We start from the raw sequence: 16,232 nt of genomic DNA on the forward strand, positions 1-16,232 counted from the left end.
ATGATGATCATGCCCAGTGGTCAGAGCTTGAAGGAGGAGCCATCAAAGCTGCTGTGTAGTGAAAAAGATCCAAGCAATGGGAACAGGTTGAAGAATCGGAGATGTTTTCCCCAATAGGAATAACTCAGTGAACACATACAAATTAGCTTCGAAGAACTGAAGATTGACTACACGGGCTGTGGTTTTGAGGAACAGGAACTGAGGTCAACAGAGAGAAAGCAAGACTAAGACATACAGACATGTGCCCTGAACACCTTCCTCAGTGGGGGTTGCCAAGGATGGATAACCTCAAGCATAGTCTTCATAACTTTTAGGTGTGGCTGTGACAGTGAAGGTGGGCTTTGTGTCCTTCAGATGATCTAGGCCTAAGATTCAGTTTTAGAAAAGCTCGAAAACATTGGAGAGATGTCACAGAGGTTAAGAGCACTGACTGCTCAACAACCACATGGTAGCTCATAAACATCTGTAATGAGATCTGGTGCCCTCTTTTGGCCTTCGGGCATACATGCAGACAGAACACTGTATACATATTAAAAAATAATCATTAAAAATATTCAAAAAAGAAACCATGGGAAGATGATGAGAGATGGCTCAGTTGTTTTTCCAGAAGACCCAAGCTTGGTACCCAGCACCCATGTAGGGTAGTTCAGAACCACCAGGAGCTTCAGCTCCAAAGGATCCAGTGACCACTTCTGGCTTCGATAGGGACACACGCATAATTATTATTTTTTAATAAAAGTAAATCTTTAACAAAAATCATTGTAATCATAAATGGTAGCCGCAAGCCTCACACTTTGGCTGCTCTGTTAACGATGAACAGATAGTAGGCATGCTTCAAGCACTCAGTCTTAATGCTCAAGTGTCCTTGACCTTCAGGGTGTTCTAGCTGTGAGTGCCCAGGGCTGGTACTCCTGAAACTGTATCATGCCTATAATTTGGTGAACCACTCATGAAAGAAGGTGACAACTTATTCTATGCTCTTCAAATAAGCAACCTAAAGATTTCCTTGTAGAAGAACATTGTTTTAAAACTCTAGAACTCGGTTGTAGGCATGGAGATTCTGCTGCACTGTGTGACCTGCATAAGGTACTTGTCTCTGGGCCTCAGTTAATTCTTCCCACGTCCCTTAAGTATCAGGGCAGGTAGAAAATGAGGTGGGGACACTTCAACATGTTTGCTGGTGTTCTTAGGATCGTGTAGTCACCTGACTTTCCACTGAAAGTACTTTTCTTATTATCTTAACACACAATGTCATGCGTTCATTACATTTCCACACACATGTACCATGCAGTTTGCTCTTATTTCCCTTTATTCCCCTCTTGTTCTACTTCCTCCTTTCTGCTCATTCCCCCATATATTACCACCATGTAGTTCCCCTTCCGTCTGAAATGGATTCTTGATCACATATTCAGTTTAGCTGCTCAGACTGGCTATAATTCTGATATAGAATCATAATTTTTACATTTTTTTAAAGTCAAAGAATATATTGATTTTTTTTCTTAGATGAAGTTAGTATTGCCTCTGTTTTAACTGGCTGGCTCTATAGGCAAGCCCTTTGAGCCAGATGGAAGGTGGCTAAGATAGATCAGAGACTAGGAAGTTGTTTTCTGTGAGCCCTATGAGGTATTTACAGGGCTTGATTTTCACAGTGGGTCTGTTCATGCATTTTCCTACTCACAGAATCTCCTTGACCTCCCTTCTCAACAGGACGGGAAGATATTCTGCCGGCGGACAGCTTGTGATTGCCAGAACCCAAATGTTGACCTTTTCTGCTGCCCAGAGTGTGATACCAGGGTCACGAGCCAATGTTTAGATCAAAGCGGGCACAAGCTGTATCGAAGTGGAGACAACTGGACCCACAGCTGCCAGCAGTGCCGGTGTCTGGTACGTCGGTTCCTGGGGATCCTGGTGCCTATGTTCTAGAAAAGGCTGTTCACTCATGTGCTTTGGGGGCTGGAGTTCGAAGATGATTCCAGCAACATGCAGAGCATTGTGGGTCTGTGCTTAACCAGGGGGTCATGTAGATTTTTATATTGCATTTAAAATGCTGCAAAAGTAAGAAAAAAATGTATTTATGGAACAGATTTAACCTGAGCCCAATTTGCATGTCTCCATATATTTTAAAATGTCCAGAGCAAGGAAAATCCATGTAAAGTAGCCTTCAGTGGCTCAATAGGCAATTGTCCAGACAGAACAAAGCCTATTATTGCTTTTGATATAACCTTTAAAGGTTTCAATGAAAAAATCATAATATAAGCAAAAGAGTTTGGGTGAACAAGGCTGAGAATCCAATTCTGTAATAGTCTCAAGGGCTAGTTTGGTGTGGACACTTTGGACATGGCAGAACCTTCAGGTACTATTCTTTTTCTTAAGTGTGCACAGGTTTATGAGTCTCAATTTCAAAGATGATTAGGGAGATGAGTGAATGTATGTAAAAGATGAATACCACACTCAGCACACAGTAGGCACATGGTTCAGTGCCACAGTAGGCCCTTAGCAAGGTGACTGCTGTTGTTACTGTTTTATTCCTTGGAAAATCTGTTCAGAGAGAAAAAAAGAAATTACTTCAAATATTAATAGAAGGATACTAATAATATGCCTGGGTTTGAAAAAGTTCAAAGAAAATGCTTAATTTCCAGAATGTGTTCAGTGTATTTCACATTACAGCACAAACAATGACTTCCAAGGATGGAAGACGTGGGAACATGGCATGTTGGGGACCGTGGACTTGTGGTATTCCATCTCTGAGCATTCCACCTGGCTCAGCTTTCAAAGGAAACTCTTAGCTTGGCGCTTAGTGTTTATTGAAGAGAGTCTTTCTCTCTCTGGGCATTATATGAAAACTAGCACCCAGAGAAATTGTTCTCAGCATTCCCATAAATCCCCAGGTTAATGGGCAAGCAGGCATAGCAAATCCCTTCGCAATGCATCTTAATACTAAGACTGCAACACAGATTAATTCTGTTCATGGCCAATTTTACAAATTCCCATCCAAGGACAAACACATCCAGTACAACTCCAGATCTGTTTCCAGTGCCTGTCAGGAAACTACATTTCTTTTCTGAGAAGCCAGTCATCTTGTCACTGGAATTACTGGCATTCATCTTGCACATCAAGTTTTCATTTAGAGAGTTTCAGAAGCCCATCTTGAATGTCCAGTCCTTGGGATATATAGTTTTTAAATGGCAGAAGCTCCTGAACATTAACATACAAATTATTTTAGAATAATGGGGGTCACATTTAATAAATATTTTATCAAGACATTGCCGGTGACAATACTGTAATTTGTTCATGGAAGATATAGTTGAAACTTGCACAAGCCCAGAGTCTGAAGACATTGACTAGATAATTAAATGGGAATTACCACATGTAGCTATTTATAATAAAAGAGTCCCATACTAGCCCAGAATGGAATATAATAAATTTTTATTTAATGGGGGTGAACTCACAGAAATGGTAGCAATCTGCAGTCCTCTTTGTACCCTGGGAACTGGAACTGAATCCAGCAGCAAAGAGGCCCCCACACACTTTACATCTGCATTTATAGTATAAGAGACCACACCCAAGTGGACGGGTTTTTTAAAGGTTATTGGCTGAAGGAATTCCCACAGCAACCACAGGTGGCAGAAAGTGATGTGATGACAGTGAGTCTGTGTGGAGAGTCTTTGCTGTCATAGGCAGCTCTGTGGTGCCCACAGCCAGAAGGTAAGATGGGTAGAGGCATCATTCATGCTGTGACTTGGAGACTTCTGAGTCATGGGATGGTTTCTCGTGAGAACACCCCACCTCAGCTCTGAACTTGACACCAGCTTCTCAGCTGATTTTTGACCTTAAAAATGAATGGTCATCTCTATACACTACTTTACCCTCTGCTTACTTCTTTTATTGGCATCTGTTGAACAAAACTCTGATCATCAGTAGTGAGAGAAAACAACCAGTCAAAGACAGAAAAGCTCACATTAATGTTGACTTGTATCAACTATTCAGTACAACCTGATAAAAACAGTAAAGCATGATAAAATAACTGTAGGCTGTGCTTGGAACACAGCTGATTTAAGACTTTTTGTGAACTCTGGATTAGGTGGTCAGCAAAACCATCCCAAGTAAGGCATTAATGTCATAGAAGTTGTATGTGTAGAATGTGTGTCTTCATAGATGAGGACTCATCGTATGTATCATGGTGCAGGCTACAAGCCTTCAGCAAGGAGAATAATGAGAATTTTAGTGCCCTGTTTCCCCAAGGGACCCTGGGAATATAAAATTGTATAAGACCAAGGGAGACTCATTTCATCTTTTTCTCCACAGGAAGGAGAGGCAGACTGCTGGCCTCTAGCTTGTCCTAGTCTGAGCTGTGAATACACAGCCATCTTTGAAGGGGAATGTTGTCCTCGCTGTGTCAGTGACCCCTGCCTGGCTGATAATATTGTCTATGACATCCAAAAAACTTGCCTGGACAGCTCTGGTGTTTCAAGGCTGAGCGGTGCAGTGTGGACAATGGCTGGATCTCCTTGTACAAGCTGTAAATGCAAGGTAACCAGCTGCCTGGGGTATACACGTGGTTTCCCTCTGAAATCTCTGAACTCAGATTCCATGGGGTGCATATCCTCACAGGAAGACAGAAGTATAGACAGATAATAGCTGCTCTACAAGCCACCCATAGTTTCCTTCTGAACTCAGATCCCATGGGGTGCATGTTCTCACAGTAGGACAGCAAGTATAGATGGATAGTAGCTGGTCCTTGTTAAAAGCAGATTCCAAATGGACATGGAGAGAGAGTGAGCTCACAACCTCTTAGCTTCAGCCTGGAAAATTACAAAAACTATCAATAGCGTGGGGAGGAGAGATCTAGGTAGCTGCTTCTTCAGTCTTATTTTACATTGCCAAGAGTATTCCTGCATCCTTGTTGCAGTATTTGACTGTGATTATTCCTCTGTCTTTTTGGAGGATTCCCCATGAAATAATCTCATATGTTTTTCTCTTCAGTGGTCATAGAGTTGTGAAGGCAGCTTCCAGTGATGCTTGGTCAGGCAGGCAAAATCTCAGCCAAAAAATCACTTCCAGATTCTTAGGATTAAACATGTTAAAAATGATACTCAACTTGTTCCTGTCAAAATCTGCTTCCATCTTAGCCATCAGTGGAGACTTTCCAGCATGTCTTTAAATGGATTTATTAGTGTCAGCATTTTTCTGTTTCCTAGAATGCACTATCTTAAAATGAGTCCTCAGTAGAGAAAAACGTTGAGCATCCTATAGCAAAAGACCCATAATCCCATCTGAACTTGCACTTCCCACAAACAAATAGCCAAGAGACATAGATGCCTGGGTTGTCTAACTCCCCCTTTTATTTTATTGAAAATATATACTTTCCAAACAATATATTCTGATTATAGTTTCTCCTCCCTCTACTCCTCCCAGTTTGCCCCCCACCTCCTCTCCCATCTAGGTACACCACTTTCCTGTATCTACTTAGAAAACCAACATGAATCTAAGGGATAATAATAAACAAAAACAGAACAAACAAAATAAAATAACATGTTGGGATAAGGTGAAATAAACAGAAGGGAAAGAGCCCCGGAAAAGGCATAGGAAGCAGCCATGAGTGCAAAGACCTGTTCTTTACTCAAACAGGATTCCCATTAAAACAAAAAACTGAAAGCCACAATATGAGCTCAAAGTATATATAGAGTAAAAAATTAAAATAAGAATGAACACAAAAAATAAAATGTTCTAAAAAATGAATCAAAAAGCTCTGACATGACATTATGAGACAAGGACCCTGCAGAGATGCCATTGAGTTCTGTTGCCCATCTGCTGCTGGGCATGGGCCTACCCTTAAGAATATTTCTTTCCCCAGTGACACTCCCTTAGAGAACTTCCCCTAAATTAGGTTGCAATATGACCCTTCAAATGGCCCCAAGATTTAGCTGTCCCTCCCCCTACTCCTTCCCTTGTCTATCTTCCTTCCTGTTCCTTCTATTTTAGCCCCCCACCTCCTCTGAACTCTATTCATCCCATCAAGTTCCTTGCTCTATACATAACCTCTGTGTTTCTATGGTTAGTAGATTGGTTCTCATCGATTTAACACCTGATATCCACATATAAGCAAGTACATACCATATTTGTCCTTCCAGGTCTGGAATAACTCACTCACAATGATTGTTTTCTAGTTCCATCTATTTGCCTACAAATTTCATGATAACGTTTTTTAAAGGCTGGATAATACTCCATTGTGTAAATGTACCACATTTTCTATATCTGTTCTTCTGTTGAGGGATGTTTAGGTTGTTTCCAGTTTCTGGATATTATAAATAGAGCAGCAACAAACATGATTCGGTAACTGCCTCTGTGGTAGATTAAAGCATCTTTTGAGTGTATGCTTGCGACTTAGGTATAGCTGCATCTGGAGATAGATAGGTTCACATCTTTCTGAGGAACTGCCATATTGATTTTCATCATTGCTGTATAGGTTTGTACAGCCAGCAATGAATGTGTATTCCCTTTATTCCACTCTGTGGCAGCATGAGCTAACATTTGCATTATTCATCTGGCGGGTGTAAGATGGAATCTCAAAGTGGTTTTAATTTGCATCTCCCTGAATGTTAAGGATTTTGAACATTTATTTGTGTTTCTCAGTCACTTGAGTTTCCACTATGGAGAATTCTTTGTTTTGATCTGTACCCCATTTTAACTGGATTTTTGATATCTAGTTTCTTGGGCTCTTTATATATTTGGATATTAGTCTTCTACAACATGACGAGTTGGTAAAATCTTTTCTCATTCTGTAGATGGCTGCTTTGTCTGAATGGCAGTGTCCTTTGCCCTACAGGGCCTTTTCAGTTTTATGTCCCACTTATTAATTGTTGATCTTATTGCCTGTGCTACAAGTGTTCCATTCAGAAATTCTTCTTCTGTGCTAATGAGTTCAAGATTATTTCCCACTTCCACTTGTTGAAGGAAGGCTGCTTGTTGGTTCCTGGCTGCTCAACCCCAAAATAATCACACAGAAACTATATTAATTATATCACTGCTTAGCCCATTAGCTCTAGCTTCTTATTGGCTAACTTTTACATATTCATTTAACCCATTTCTATTAATATGTGTATTGCCACATGTCTGTGGCTTACCAGCTAAAGTTCCAGCATCTGGTCTCCTGTGGGGCCTCATGGTTTCTCTCTCTGCTGCCTTCTTTCTCCCAGCATTCAATATAGTTTTCCCTGCCTACCTCTATTCTTTAGCCCTATCATAGGCCATGACAGTTTCTTTATTAACCAATAGTATTCACAGCATACAGAGGTGAATCCCATATTATCCACTTCTATCAGGTTCAGCATATCTGGTCTTTTGTTGAGATTTTGATCCATTTTGGCACTGAGTTTTGCGCAGGGTGATACTTATGGATCTGTTTGCATTCTTCTATATGCTATCAGTCAGTTTGACCAGTACCATTTGTTGAAGATGCTGTCTTTTTATCCAGTGTGTGTTTTCTGCACTCCCTTTTAATATTAAAAAAAAACAGTTGTCCATGGGCATGTGAATTTACATCTGGGTCATTTATATCTGGGTCTTCAATTCCATTAAACAGTGTGTCTATTTTTGTGCCAGTACTGTGATGTTTTTATTGCTATAGCTCTGGAGTAAAGCTTGAAATTGGGAACAATGATATCCACTTATGATAAATTGTTTTAGCTCTCCTGGATTTTTTTTCTTTTTGTATTTACATATGAAGCTAAAAATTGTCCATTCAAGATCTGTGAAGAGTTGTGTTGGAATTTTGATGGGGATTGCATCTAATTTGTAGATTACTTTTGGTAGATTGGCTGTTTTTACTATATTAATCCCACTGATTCGTGAGCTTTAGCAATCTTTTCACCTTCTTATATCTACAAATTCTTTCTTCAGAGTCTTGAAGATTTTATCATACAAGTCTTTCACTTGCTTGATTAAGAGGTACTACAAGGTATTTTACATTTAACACTATTTAGTGGGCTTTTATCCAAGATTTCTTTCTCATTTGTCATTTGCATATAGAATGTCTACTGATTTTTGTAACCACATATTTTGCTGAAAGTGCTTATGCGTTGTAAGTGTTCCCTGGTAGCATTTATGGGGTCACTCACATATGCTATCATGTCATCAGCAAAGAGGGATACTTTGACTTCTTTCTTTTCAATTTGTATCCCTTTGATCTTCGGTAGTCGTATTGCTCTAGTTAAGCCTTCAAGTACTACACTGAATAGGTACAGAGTGGACAACCTTGTCTTGTTACTGATTTTAGTGGAATTGCTTTGAGTTTGTCATCATTAAGGTTTTTGTTAGCTATGGTCTTGTTGTTAACTACCTTTCTCATGTTGAGGTCTGTCCCTTGTATCCCTAATCTTTCTCCTGTTCTTTTACCATGAAGGGATATTAGATTTCTGTAAAAAGCCTCTTCTGCATCCAATGAGATGATTGTGTCTTTTATTTCTTTCATTTTGTTTATGTGGTGGGTTATATTTATTGATTTTTATGTATTGATTCATTCCTGTATCTCTAAGATGAAGCCTACTTAATCATGGTAGATTATATTTTTGATGTGTTCTTAGATTTGGGTTGCATGTATTTTACTGAGTATTTTTACATCCATGTTCAGAGGGAAATTAGTCTATGGTTCTCTTTCTTTGTTGGGTTTTTTTTATTTACTTGGGCTATCAGGGTAGCTAGTCTCATAAAATGAGTTGGTCAGTGTTCCTTCTGTTTCTATTTTGTGGATTAATTTTAAAGGTGTTAACTCTTCTTTGAAAGTCTAGTAGATCTCTGGGCTAAAATTGTATGGGCTTGAGATTTTTTTCTGGTTGGAAGATTTTTAATTACTGTATTACTGTTTCTATTTTACTAGGGGTTATATGTCTGTTTAAATTGCTTATCTGATCTTGATTTAACTTTGGTAGGTGGTATATAATGAGAAATTTATACATTTCTTTTAAATTTGGTGGGGTACATGTTATTAAAATACGTCTTTATAATTCTCTGTATTTTTTCTGTGTCTGTTGATGTGACCCACTTTGCACCTCATATTTTATTAATTTGAATCTTCTCTGTCTTTTAAATAATATGACTAAAGGCTCACCAATCTTATTGATTTTCTCTGAGAACCAACTTTTTGTCTTATTGATTCTTTGTACTGTTTTGTTGTTTCTATTTTATTGATTTCAGTCCTGAGTTTGATTATTTTTTGCTGTCCACTCCTTTTGGTTGTGATTTCTTCTCTCTGTTTTAAAACTTTCAGATGTGCTGTTAGGCTACTAGGATGGGAACGTTCCGATTTTTGTTTGTAGACACACAATGCTATGAAATCGCCTCTTAGAACCACCTTCATTAGGTCCCATAAGTTTGGGTATATTGTGTTTTCATTTTCATTAAATTCTAACAAGTTTTAAATTCCCTTCGTAATTTCTGTCCTGACCATTTTTTTTTTTTTTTACTTAGTAATGGGGTGTTCAGTTTCCATGGGCTTGTCAGCTTTCTGTAATTGATATCCAACTGTAATCCGTGGCCATCAGAAAGGATGCAGGGTGTTATTTTAACTTTCTGTTATCTGTTGAGACTTGATTTGTGTCCAAGTATGTGGTCAATTTTGGAGAAAGTTCCATGAGCTTCTGAAAAGAAGGTATTTTTTGTGAGTGCTTGGATGAAACATTCTGAAAACATCTCTTAGGTTTATACCATTTGGTTTATACCATCAGTTAGCTCCATGATTTCTCTTTTTGGTTTCTATGTGGTTGACCTGTTTTTTGTTTGGTTTTTGAAAAATGGTGTATTTAAGTCTCCCACTGTCAGTGAGGGTCACTATGTGATTTAAACTGTAGTAGTATTTCTTTTACATACTTGGATGCCCTTGTGTTAGGGGCATAGATATTCAGAATTTCAGTGTCCTCTTGAGGACTTTTAATTTAATGAATATATAGTGTTCTTCTCAGGGTCTTCTGATTTGTTCTGGCTCAAAGACTATTTTGTCAAATATTAATCTTGCTATAGTCTTCTTAAATCCATTTTTTGGAATATTTTTTCTACCCTTTTACCTCCATGGGATATCTATCCTTGGTGGTAAAATGTGTTTCTTGGATATGGCTAAAGGGACTGAAGACCATTGGTTCTAAAAGTTATCAACAAACAGTGTTCACTGATTCTAGTTATTTTATTATTATTATTGGTGGTGGTGATGGTGGTGGTGGTGTGTATGTGTGTGTGCATGCTGTCTTTTTTCTCCTCTGATTTTATGTTTTCCTGCATGTGGAGTTCCTTAGGTGTGGATTCTTTAGGTTGAAATTTTCCCTTAAGTGCCTTCTGTAGGACTGGGTGTGTAGAAGGATACTGCTTAAACTTAACTTTTTCTTAGAATGACTTTCTCCATCTCTTGTGAGCCAAAGTTTTACTTTGCTTAGTAGGCTAGTGCCTGTGTCTCTTAATGTTTGAAGAAAGTTCTTGTGGTTCTTAGAGTCTCTGCTGAGAAGGCACGTGTTATTCTAATTGGTCTGACTTTGTAGCTTTTAATATTCTTTCCTTGTCCTGTGCATTCAGTGTTTTGATTATTATGTGCCAACGGAGCTTTATTTTTTGGTCAAATTGATTTGATGTTTTGTATGCTTCTTGTACCTTGATTGGCATCTAATTTTTTAGGTTAGGAAAATTTTCTTCAGTGTTTTTTTTTTTTTTTAAATATTTTCGGTGCCTTTGACCAGGTTTCCTTTCCTTCCCACATTCCTATTATTCTTAGATTTGGTCTTTTCATACTGTCCCAGATGCCCTAGATGTGTTCTTTCTGGAGTTTTTTTGATTTGACATGTTATTTGACCTAGGTGTCCATTCCTTTTATCTTGTCTTCACTGTTTGAGAGTCTCTTGTTCAGCTTTTACATTCAGCTGGTGAGGCTTGCCTCTGAGGTCACTGATAAAGTTCCTAAATTTTTCATTTTCATGGTTCCCTCAGTTTTTTTAATTCTGTTTTCACATTCAGGTCAGAAACTTCTGTAATCATTTCCTTTCATGGTTTGTTTGTGTTTTCACAGATTTCTATAATGGATATATTCATTCTCTGCTTAAAGAAATTTATATTCATAAATTCTACTTTAGATTCCTTTTTTGTGTTTCAATTTGTTGCATTTCTCAGGGCAGACTATAGTAGGATTACTCTACTCTAGTGGGGCATATTGTCCTTGCTGTTATTGATTTTGTTATTATGCTGGCATCTAGGCATCTGGGTTGTGGGTTGATTATAAATCTAGGTGCTGATTTCTCTCTTGTCTTTGTTGGGTGTGTGGTTGTTCCTTGGTTTATGTTGGACTCTCTGGTTCTTAGTCAGGTATGGTGGCTGTGTGTGAGCTGGTAGGGAATGTTACTAGGGTACTACCAAGTGTGTGTCCTGGGGGTTTGGGTACAGTGTGTATCTAGGTGTTGGATTCTGACAGTTAGGAATAGGGGAAGGAGGAAAGCAGGTTGTTCCAGCAGGATCTATATAGTCTCTGGGAAATGGGGGCAGAGAGTAAGAAAAGGCCACAACAGGTGCTCTACTACAGATATGGGCACAGTTTACAGGGATATTTGATTTGGAGGAAGGAGTGCCAGTGAAGAGCTGATGACCACTGCCCCCATTGCAAGTGAAGAGGTCATACCCACTACCTGATTTGCTGGACGGCTTGATTCTCTAGCAGGTTTGGCAAGACAGCTTGAATGGAATGTTTTCTATATCTGGGTATGAGACCAAGGGATGTGTTGGAAAAAATCTGAGTGAGCTGCTGGGGATAGGAACAGAGAAGAAAGAGGGATCATAGCAGGTGCTCCCGAGAAGGAGAGTTACAGCAGGTGCTCCTGAGAGGAGGGAACACAGCAGGTGCTCTGAGAGGAAGGACACAGCAGGTGCTCTGAGAGGAAGGACACAGCAGGTGCTCTGAGAGGAAGGACACAGCAGGTGCTCTGAGAGGAAGGACACAGCAGGTGCTCTGAGAGGAAGGACACAGCAGGTGCTCTGAGAGGAAGGACACAGCAGGTGCTCTGAGAGGAAGGACACAGCAGGTGCTCTGAGAGGAAGGACACAGCAGGTGCTCTGAGAGGAGGGAACACAGCAGGTGCTCTGAGAGGAAGAGGACACAGGTGCTCTGAGAGGAAGGGGGCACAGGTGCTCTGAGAGGAAGGACACAGCAGGTGCTCTGAGAGGAAGGACAGAGCAGGTGCTCTGAGAGGAAGGACACAGCAGGTGCTCTGAGAAGAAGGACACAGCAGGTGCTCTGAGAGGAAGGACACAGCAGGTGTTCTGAGAAGAAGGGGGCACAGCAGGTTCTCTGAGAAGAAGGGGGCACAGCAGGCGGTCTTGGACAGAGTTGGAGTGGAGACTTTGTGATTGAGTTTGGAAAGAGGAGGAAGAGTGCTGGCCTGTAGCTGGCCTGTGGGTCCTCAGCACTGCCTTCTGAATTTGGGGACTGGACAAAAAGATGAGTGAGAAGGAAGGTGAGGGGAGTTCTGGATGATCTGTTCAATAGGAGGCGACAGATAGGAAGGGGAGTCTCTAGCAAGTGGCCTGCCACAGAGCTAGGAATGGAGGGGAAGTGGAGCTGTGTGGTTCCTGGCAGGATGGCTGGTGGGTGAACAGTGAATACCTGCTGGAGTAGGGGGCCTGGAGAATGGGCTGAGTGGGGGCGGAGTTGGAGACCGGTGTGATCTATTGGAGATGGGGGCAGAGAGCATCCAATGCCTTTATAATGTCAGGATTGATTTTCATTAAAGGGAATTATGACGGCATATTTATATTAATTTATGAAATTGAATTTTAATCAACTTCCCTGAATTTATGAGCCTAAATGCTCACAGTTCCTTCCTAATCTTTATGAGGTGTACAGTCATGATTCCCCTTGATGTATACACCTTTGTGGAATCTATTTGGGATTTGCCTTTAATCTTACTGATACTTTCCATTAGATATGGCTAATTGATTCCTCTGAGATATTTGTATTTGTGAAGCAGGTTTTGGAAATAAGGTTAGCAAATAAGTTGTGAAAAATTGAATTGTTGAAGTGTATGTAAAGCATGCAATGCCTGTAGGCAAGGCATGAAGCAAGCCTGTGAGCAAAGCCTCAGATCAGAGTTACCTGGAAGACCGCACTTACTTCCTTTCAAAGCTGGACGTTGTCTTTCTGAAGCATATCCTCTCCTGAGCTGTTGTGACCTGGATGGCAAGCTGCTCGTTGCTGTGTATGCTGCTTTCGTGGCTAACACCTGTGTTCTCTTTGCACAGAATGGGAGAGTCTGCTGCTCTGTGGATCTGGACTGTCTTGAAAACAACTGAAGTATTTCAAATGGACTCATCACAGGATAAAGACAGACAAAATGACCATCCAGCCTGAGGAGGAAGAGGAACTGATTTTGTTTTTTAAACGACAGTCAATTACCAAAGTCTCCATCTGAGGACGGTGTTTGGGTGGCCTTTGCCACTTTGCTCATCCTTGCTGACCTAGTCTAGATGCCTGCAGTGCCGTGCATTTCAGTCAATGGTTGTTGAGTCTCTGTGCTGTAAATCACCTTCCCCTCGTCAGACCATTTGCAGACACATTTAAGGGATCCCATGATGAATGTTAATGTAATTTTGTTTATTTTGTGTACTAACATAATAGAGACTTGGCACCGTTTATTTATTTTTCTTGATTTTTGACTCAAATTCTAAAAATAAAGTTGCCTGTTGTGACGTGTGTCTTGTTCACTGCACACGGTATGGAGGTTCCTGTGGGACATGCTGATGAAGATGTGTAACATCTGTCCAGTGCATCCTCCACGGCATCCTCCATGGCATCCTTCCGTTTCAAACTGCTGAGCACTGATGCCCACTCACTCAGCTGAAAACTGCTCAGGGCAATTATGGTACACCGAAGGGAAAAGGATGCCAGACATCACTAAACATCATTTCAAAAAGTTCTATCTTCTCCCTGTTGCAAAAATAAATGAAGTGACCCATTTACTCACAATTTCTAAGTGGGGATCCTGAAAGCCCTTCTTGGCATTAGAAGCCAAGGTATGTTTATGTCAGTTTTACACAGGACTTACAGCCAACATACTTTAATAGTTATTAATAAAGCTAAGAGATTAATACAAGTCTTCCCTTACCCCATACTACATAAACAAAAGGAATCTGCTCAGCCATTGTTTTGGGGCAGTGGTATTTGATTGGCACCCAATTCTAGCCCAGCGCTGTTCCACTAAAGACATTGCATCTTCTATGGCTGAAGAGTACACGAGTCTTTAAGAAGATTTCTTTGTGTGGGTTTATGACTGTCTTCACTCCCGGTGATGCTTTCTTATTCATTCATTCATTTTTTTAATTTATACAAGTGTTTTGCCTGCATGGATGCCTGTACCCCATGTGTGTGCCTGGTGCCTGTGGATGTCAGAGGACATTAGGCCACCTAGAACAGGCGTTACAGATACTGGTGACCTGGCACAACCACACAGGTGCCTAGAATGGAAGTCAGGTCTCCTCAAGAGCAGCAAGTATTCTAAACTACGGAGCCAGCTCTCCAGGCCCCAGCCAACACTATATTTTTAAGGATAGGCAGTTATTCTGTTATAAAAAAAAAATGATTACTTTTCATCACGTTTGTCAGGGCTGAGCGTCCAACTTTAGGTGGTACTTTTGAGACCAACATGCATTGCGCTGAATTAAATTAGTCCCTGGACTATTGCTCACTGCCTTCATGCCTAAAAGTTCTAATTTGTTACACCAACAATGCTCTAAGTAATGTTTAAATCCTAAATCCTAACATTATTAATTTAAAATTATAACCCCTGCATGCTATCATTCACTAGTATTTTCCCAACAGAGATAATAGCCAGTGTTCTTTTGTGAAAATGGAGCGCTCTACATGAAGTCGACAGTATATGATGAATCACAATGACCACAAATTGAATATTATACTCGGCAAAGACTGATATGGTGTGATAAATTACAAAACATTATATTTTATCTCAATTCCTTACATGGAACCCTGGGGTAAAAAATTGAAAATTACCCTTTGAAAACATTTATGACAACTAAATTGAAAAGAAACCCTTCCAATGTTATAAAAAACGAAACATTTACAGGACTTGTGGCTGCATCTATAGAGTGCAGTGTGATGTGGAGCCCTCCTGTTTGTTGGATTAGCCACTTTGCTTACATGTCCTGGTACTTCCCACAAAGGCCAGGTGACCACCAAGTTAATGCTTTTCCTATCCCCTGTATGGAAAGTCTACTGACCTCTGCCCTAGAAAATGTCAGATGCATACCTAAGAGCCATCTGCACTTTTTTTTTCCAAGATGTTATCAAAAAGCCCACGGTTTTATTTGAATGCCCGTGTGTTGATAGTCTATTGAAGTACAGTTAACGCCAATAGCCCAAAGTACCTACTCTTACAAATACAATTCTCAGACTCAATACTTTCTTTTCTTTTGAAACTTAATGGAGTGAATTTAATCAGGGCTAATTGAAAACCACTGCAGTGTCTATCAATAAGGAATATGCTTTTTGTATAATACACTAGGTGACATTTAATTGTTAAAGACTCATTGATCTGCATTAGGTGACATGTGCCTGCAGTTCCAGCCACTGTTGGCAGAGGGTGGGAGCTGAAGCCGAACAGGAAATCTCTTGACTTCGTGAGTTTAAGACTATCCTGTAAGAATATAATATCTATAAGAATATATAACTTCATGTGTATGATGCTTTCTATGCTCCACTGGGGAAACTAAAATACCATTATAGATGTAACCATTCCATAGGCCTGTCTCAGAAACCAAACTCTACCCAGTGTTCCCACACAGAAAGTAAATAAAAAGCAGGGTTTCTTGGGTTGGAACAGGGCAGGACACTCTGAGAACACACACTTGCAAAACAGCTAAAGGGAGAAGCACTTAGAGACCACTGTCCAAGTCCTTGATTTTCTTCAATAGACAAAGAGGCCCGAGCTCAGAATGATTATGTATATTGCTCAGAGTTAACAGCCAATGGATTGTAGACCTAGAACTGGGTCTCCTCTGTCCCATTCTCCCCTGAGTTCCAAATGAACCTCTGCATCTAAGCTTTGCTTTCTCCTTCTAGAAGGATGACTGGAAAGAACAATTCGCTTGTGCAGGAGCCATGTTGGCTGCTGCGTTCATATCTCTCTTGACTGTGCTATGGCTTTATGGAAATTCTGATCCTAGTTCTGTGAAACATTCAGATTAGAAAAGACTAG

At 40.2% G+C, this 16,232-nt stretch overlaps 1 protein-coding gene across 3 annotated transcripts in view; it reads left to right on the forward strand.

The window, feature by feature from the left end:
• Nell1 (neural EGFL like 1) overlaps window positions 1-13,710 on the forward strand; it is an 822,199-nt gene extending 808,489 nt beyond the window's left edge. For all 3 annotated transcript variants that reach the window (XM_048442384.3, XM_048442394.3, XM_085682700.2), the window contains 3 exons: window positions 1,708-1,884; window positions 4,306-4,530; window positions 13,264-13,710. In XM_048442384.3, coding sequence (XP_048298341.2) covers window positions 1,708-1,884; window positions 4,306-4,530; window positions 13,264-13,314 — 453 coding nt within the window. In that variant the 3' untranslated portion in view covers window positions 13,315-13,710. The remainder of the gene's footprint in view (window positions 1-1,707; window positions 1,885-4,305; window positions 4,531-13,263) is intronic.
• Window positions 13,711-16,232: the final 2,522 nt, after the last annotated feature.

This window comes from Myodes glareolus, chromosome 24 (assembly GCF_982192425.1).
Source record: "Myodes glareolus chromosome 24, mMyoGla1.1, whole genome shotgun sequence".
NCBI classification, from domain to species: Eukaryota; Metazoa; Chordata; class Mammalia; order Rodentia; family Cricetidae; genus Myodes; species Myodes glareolus.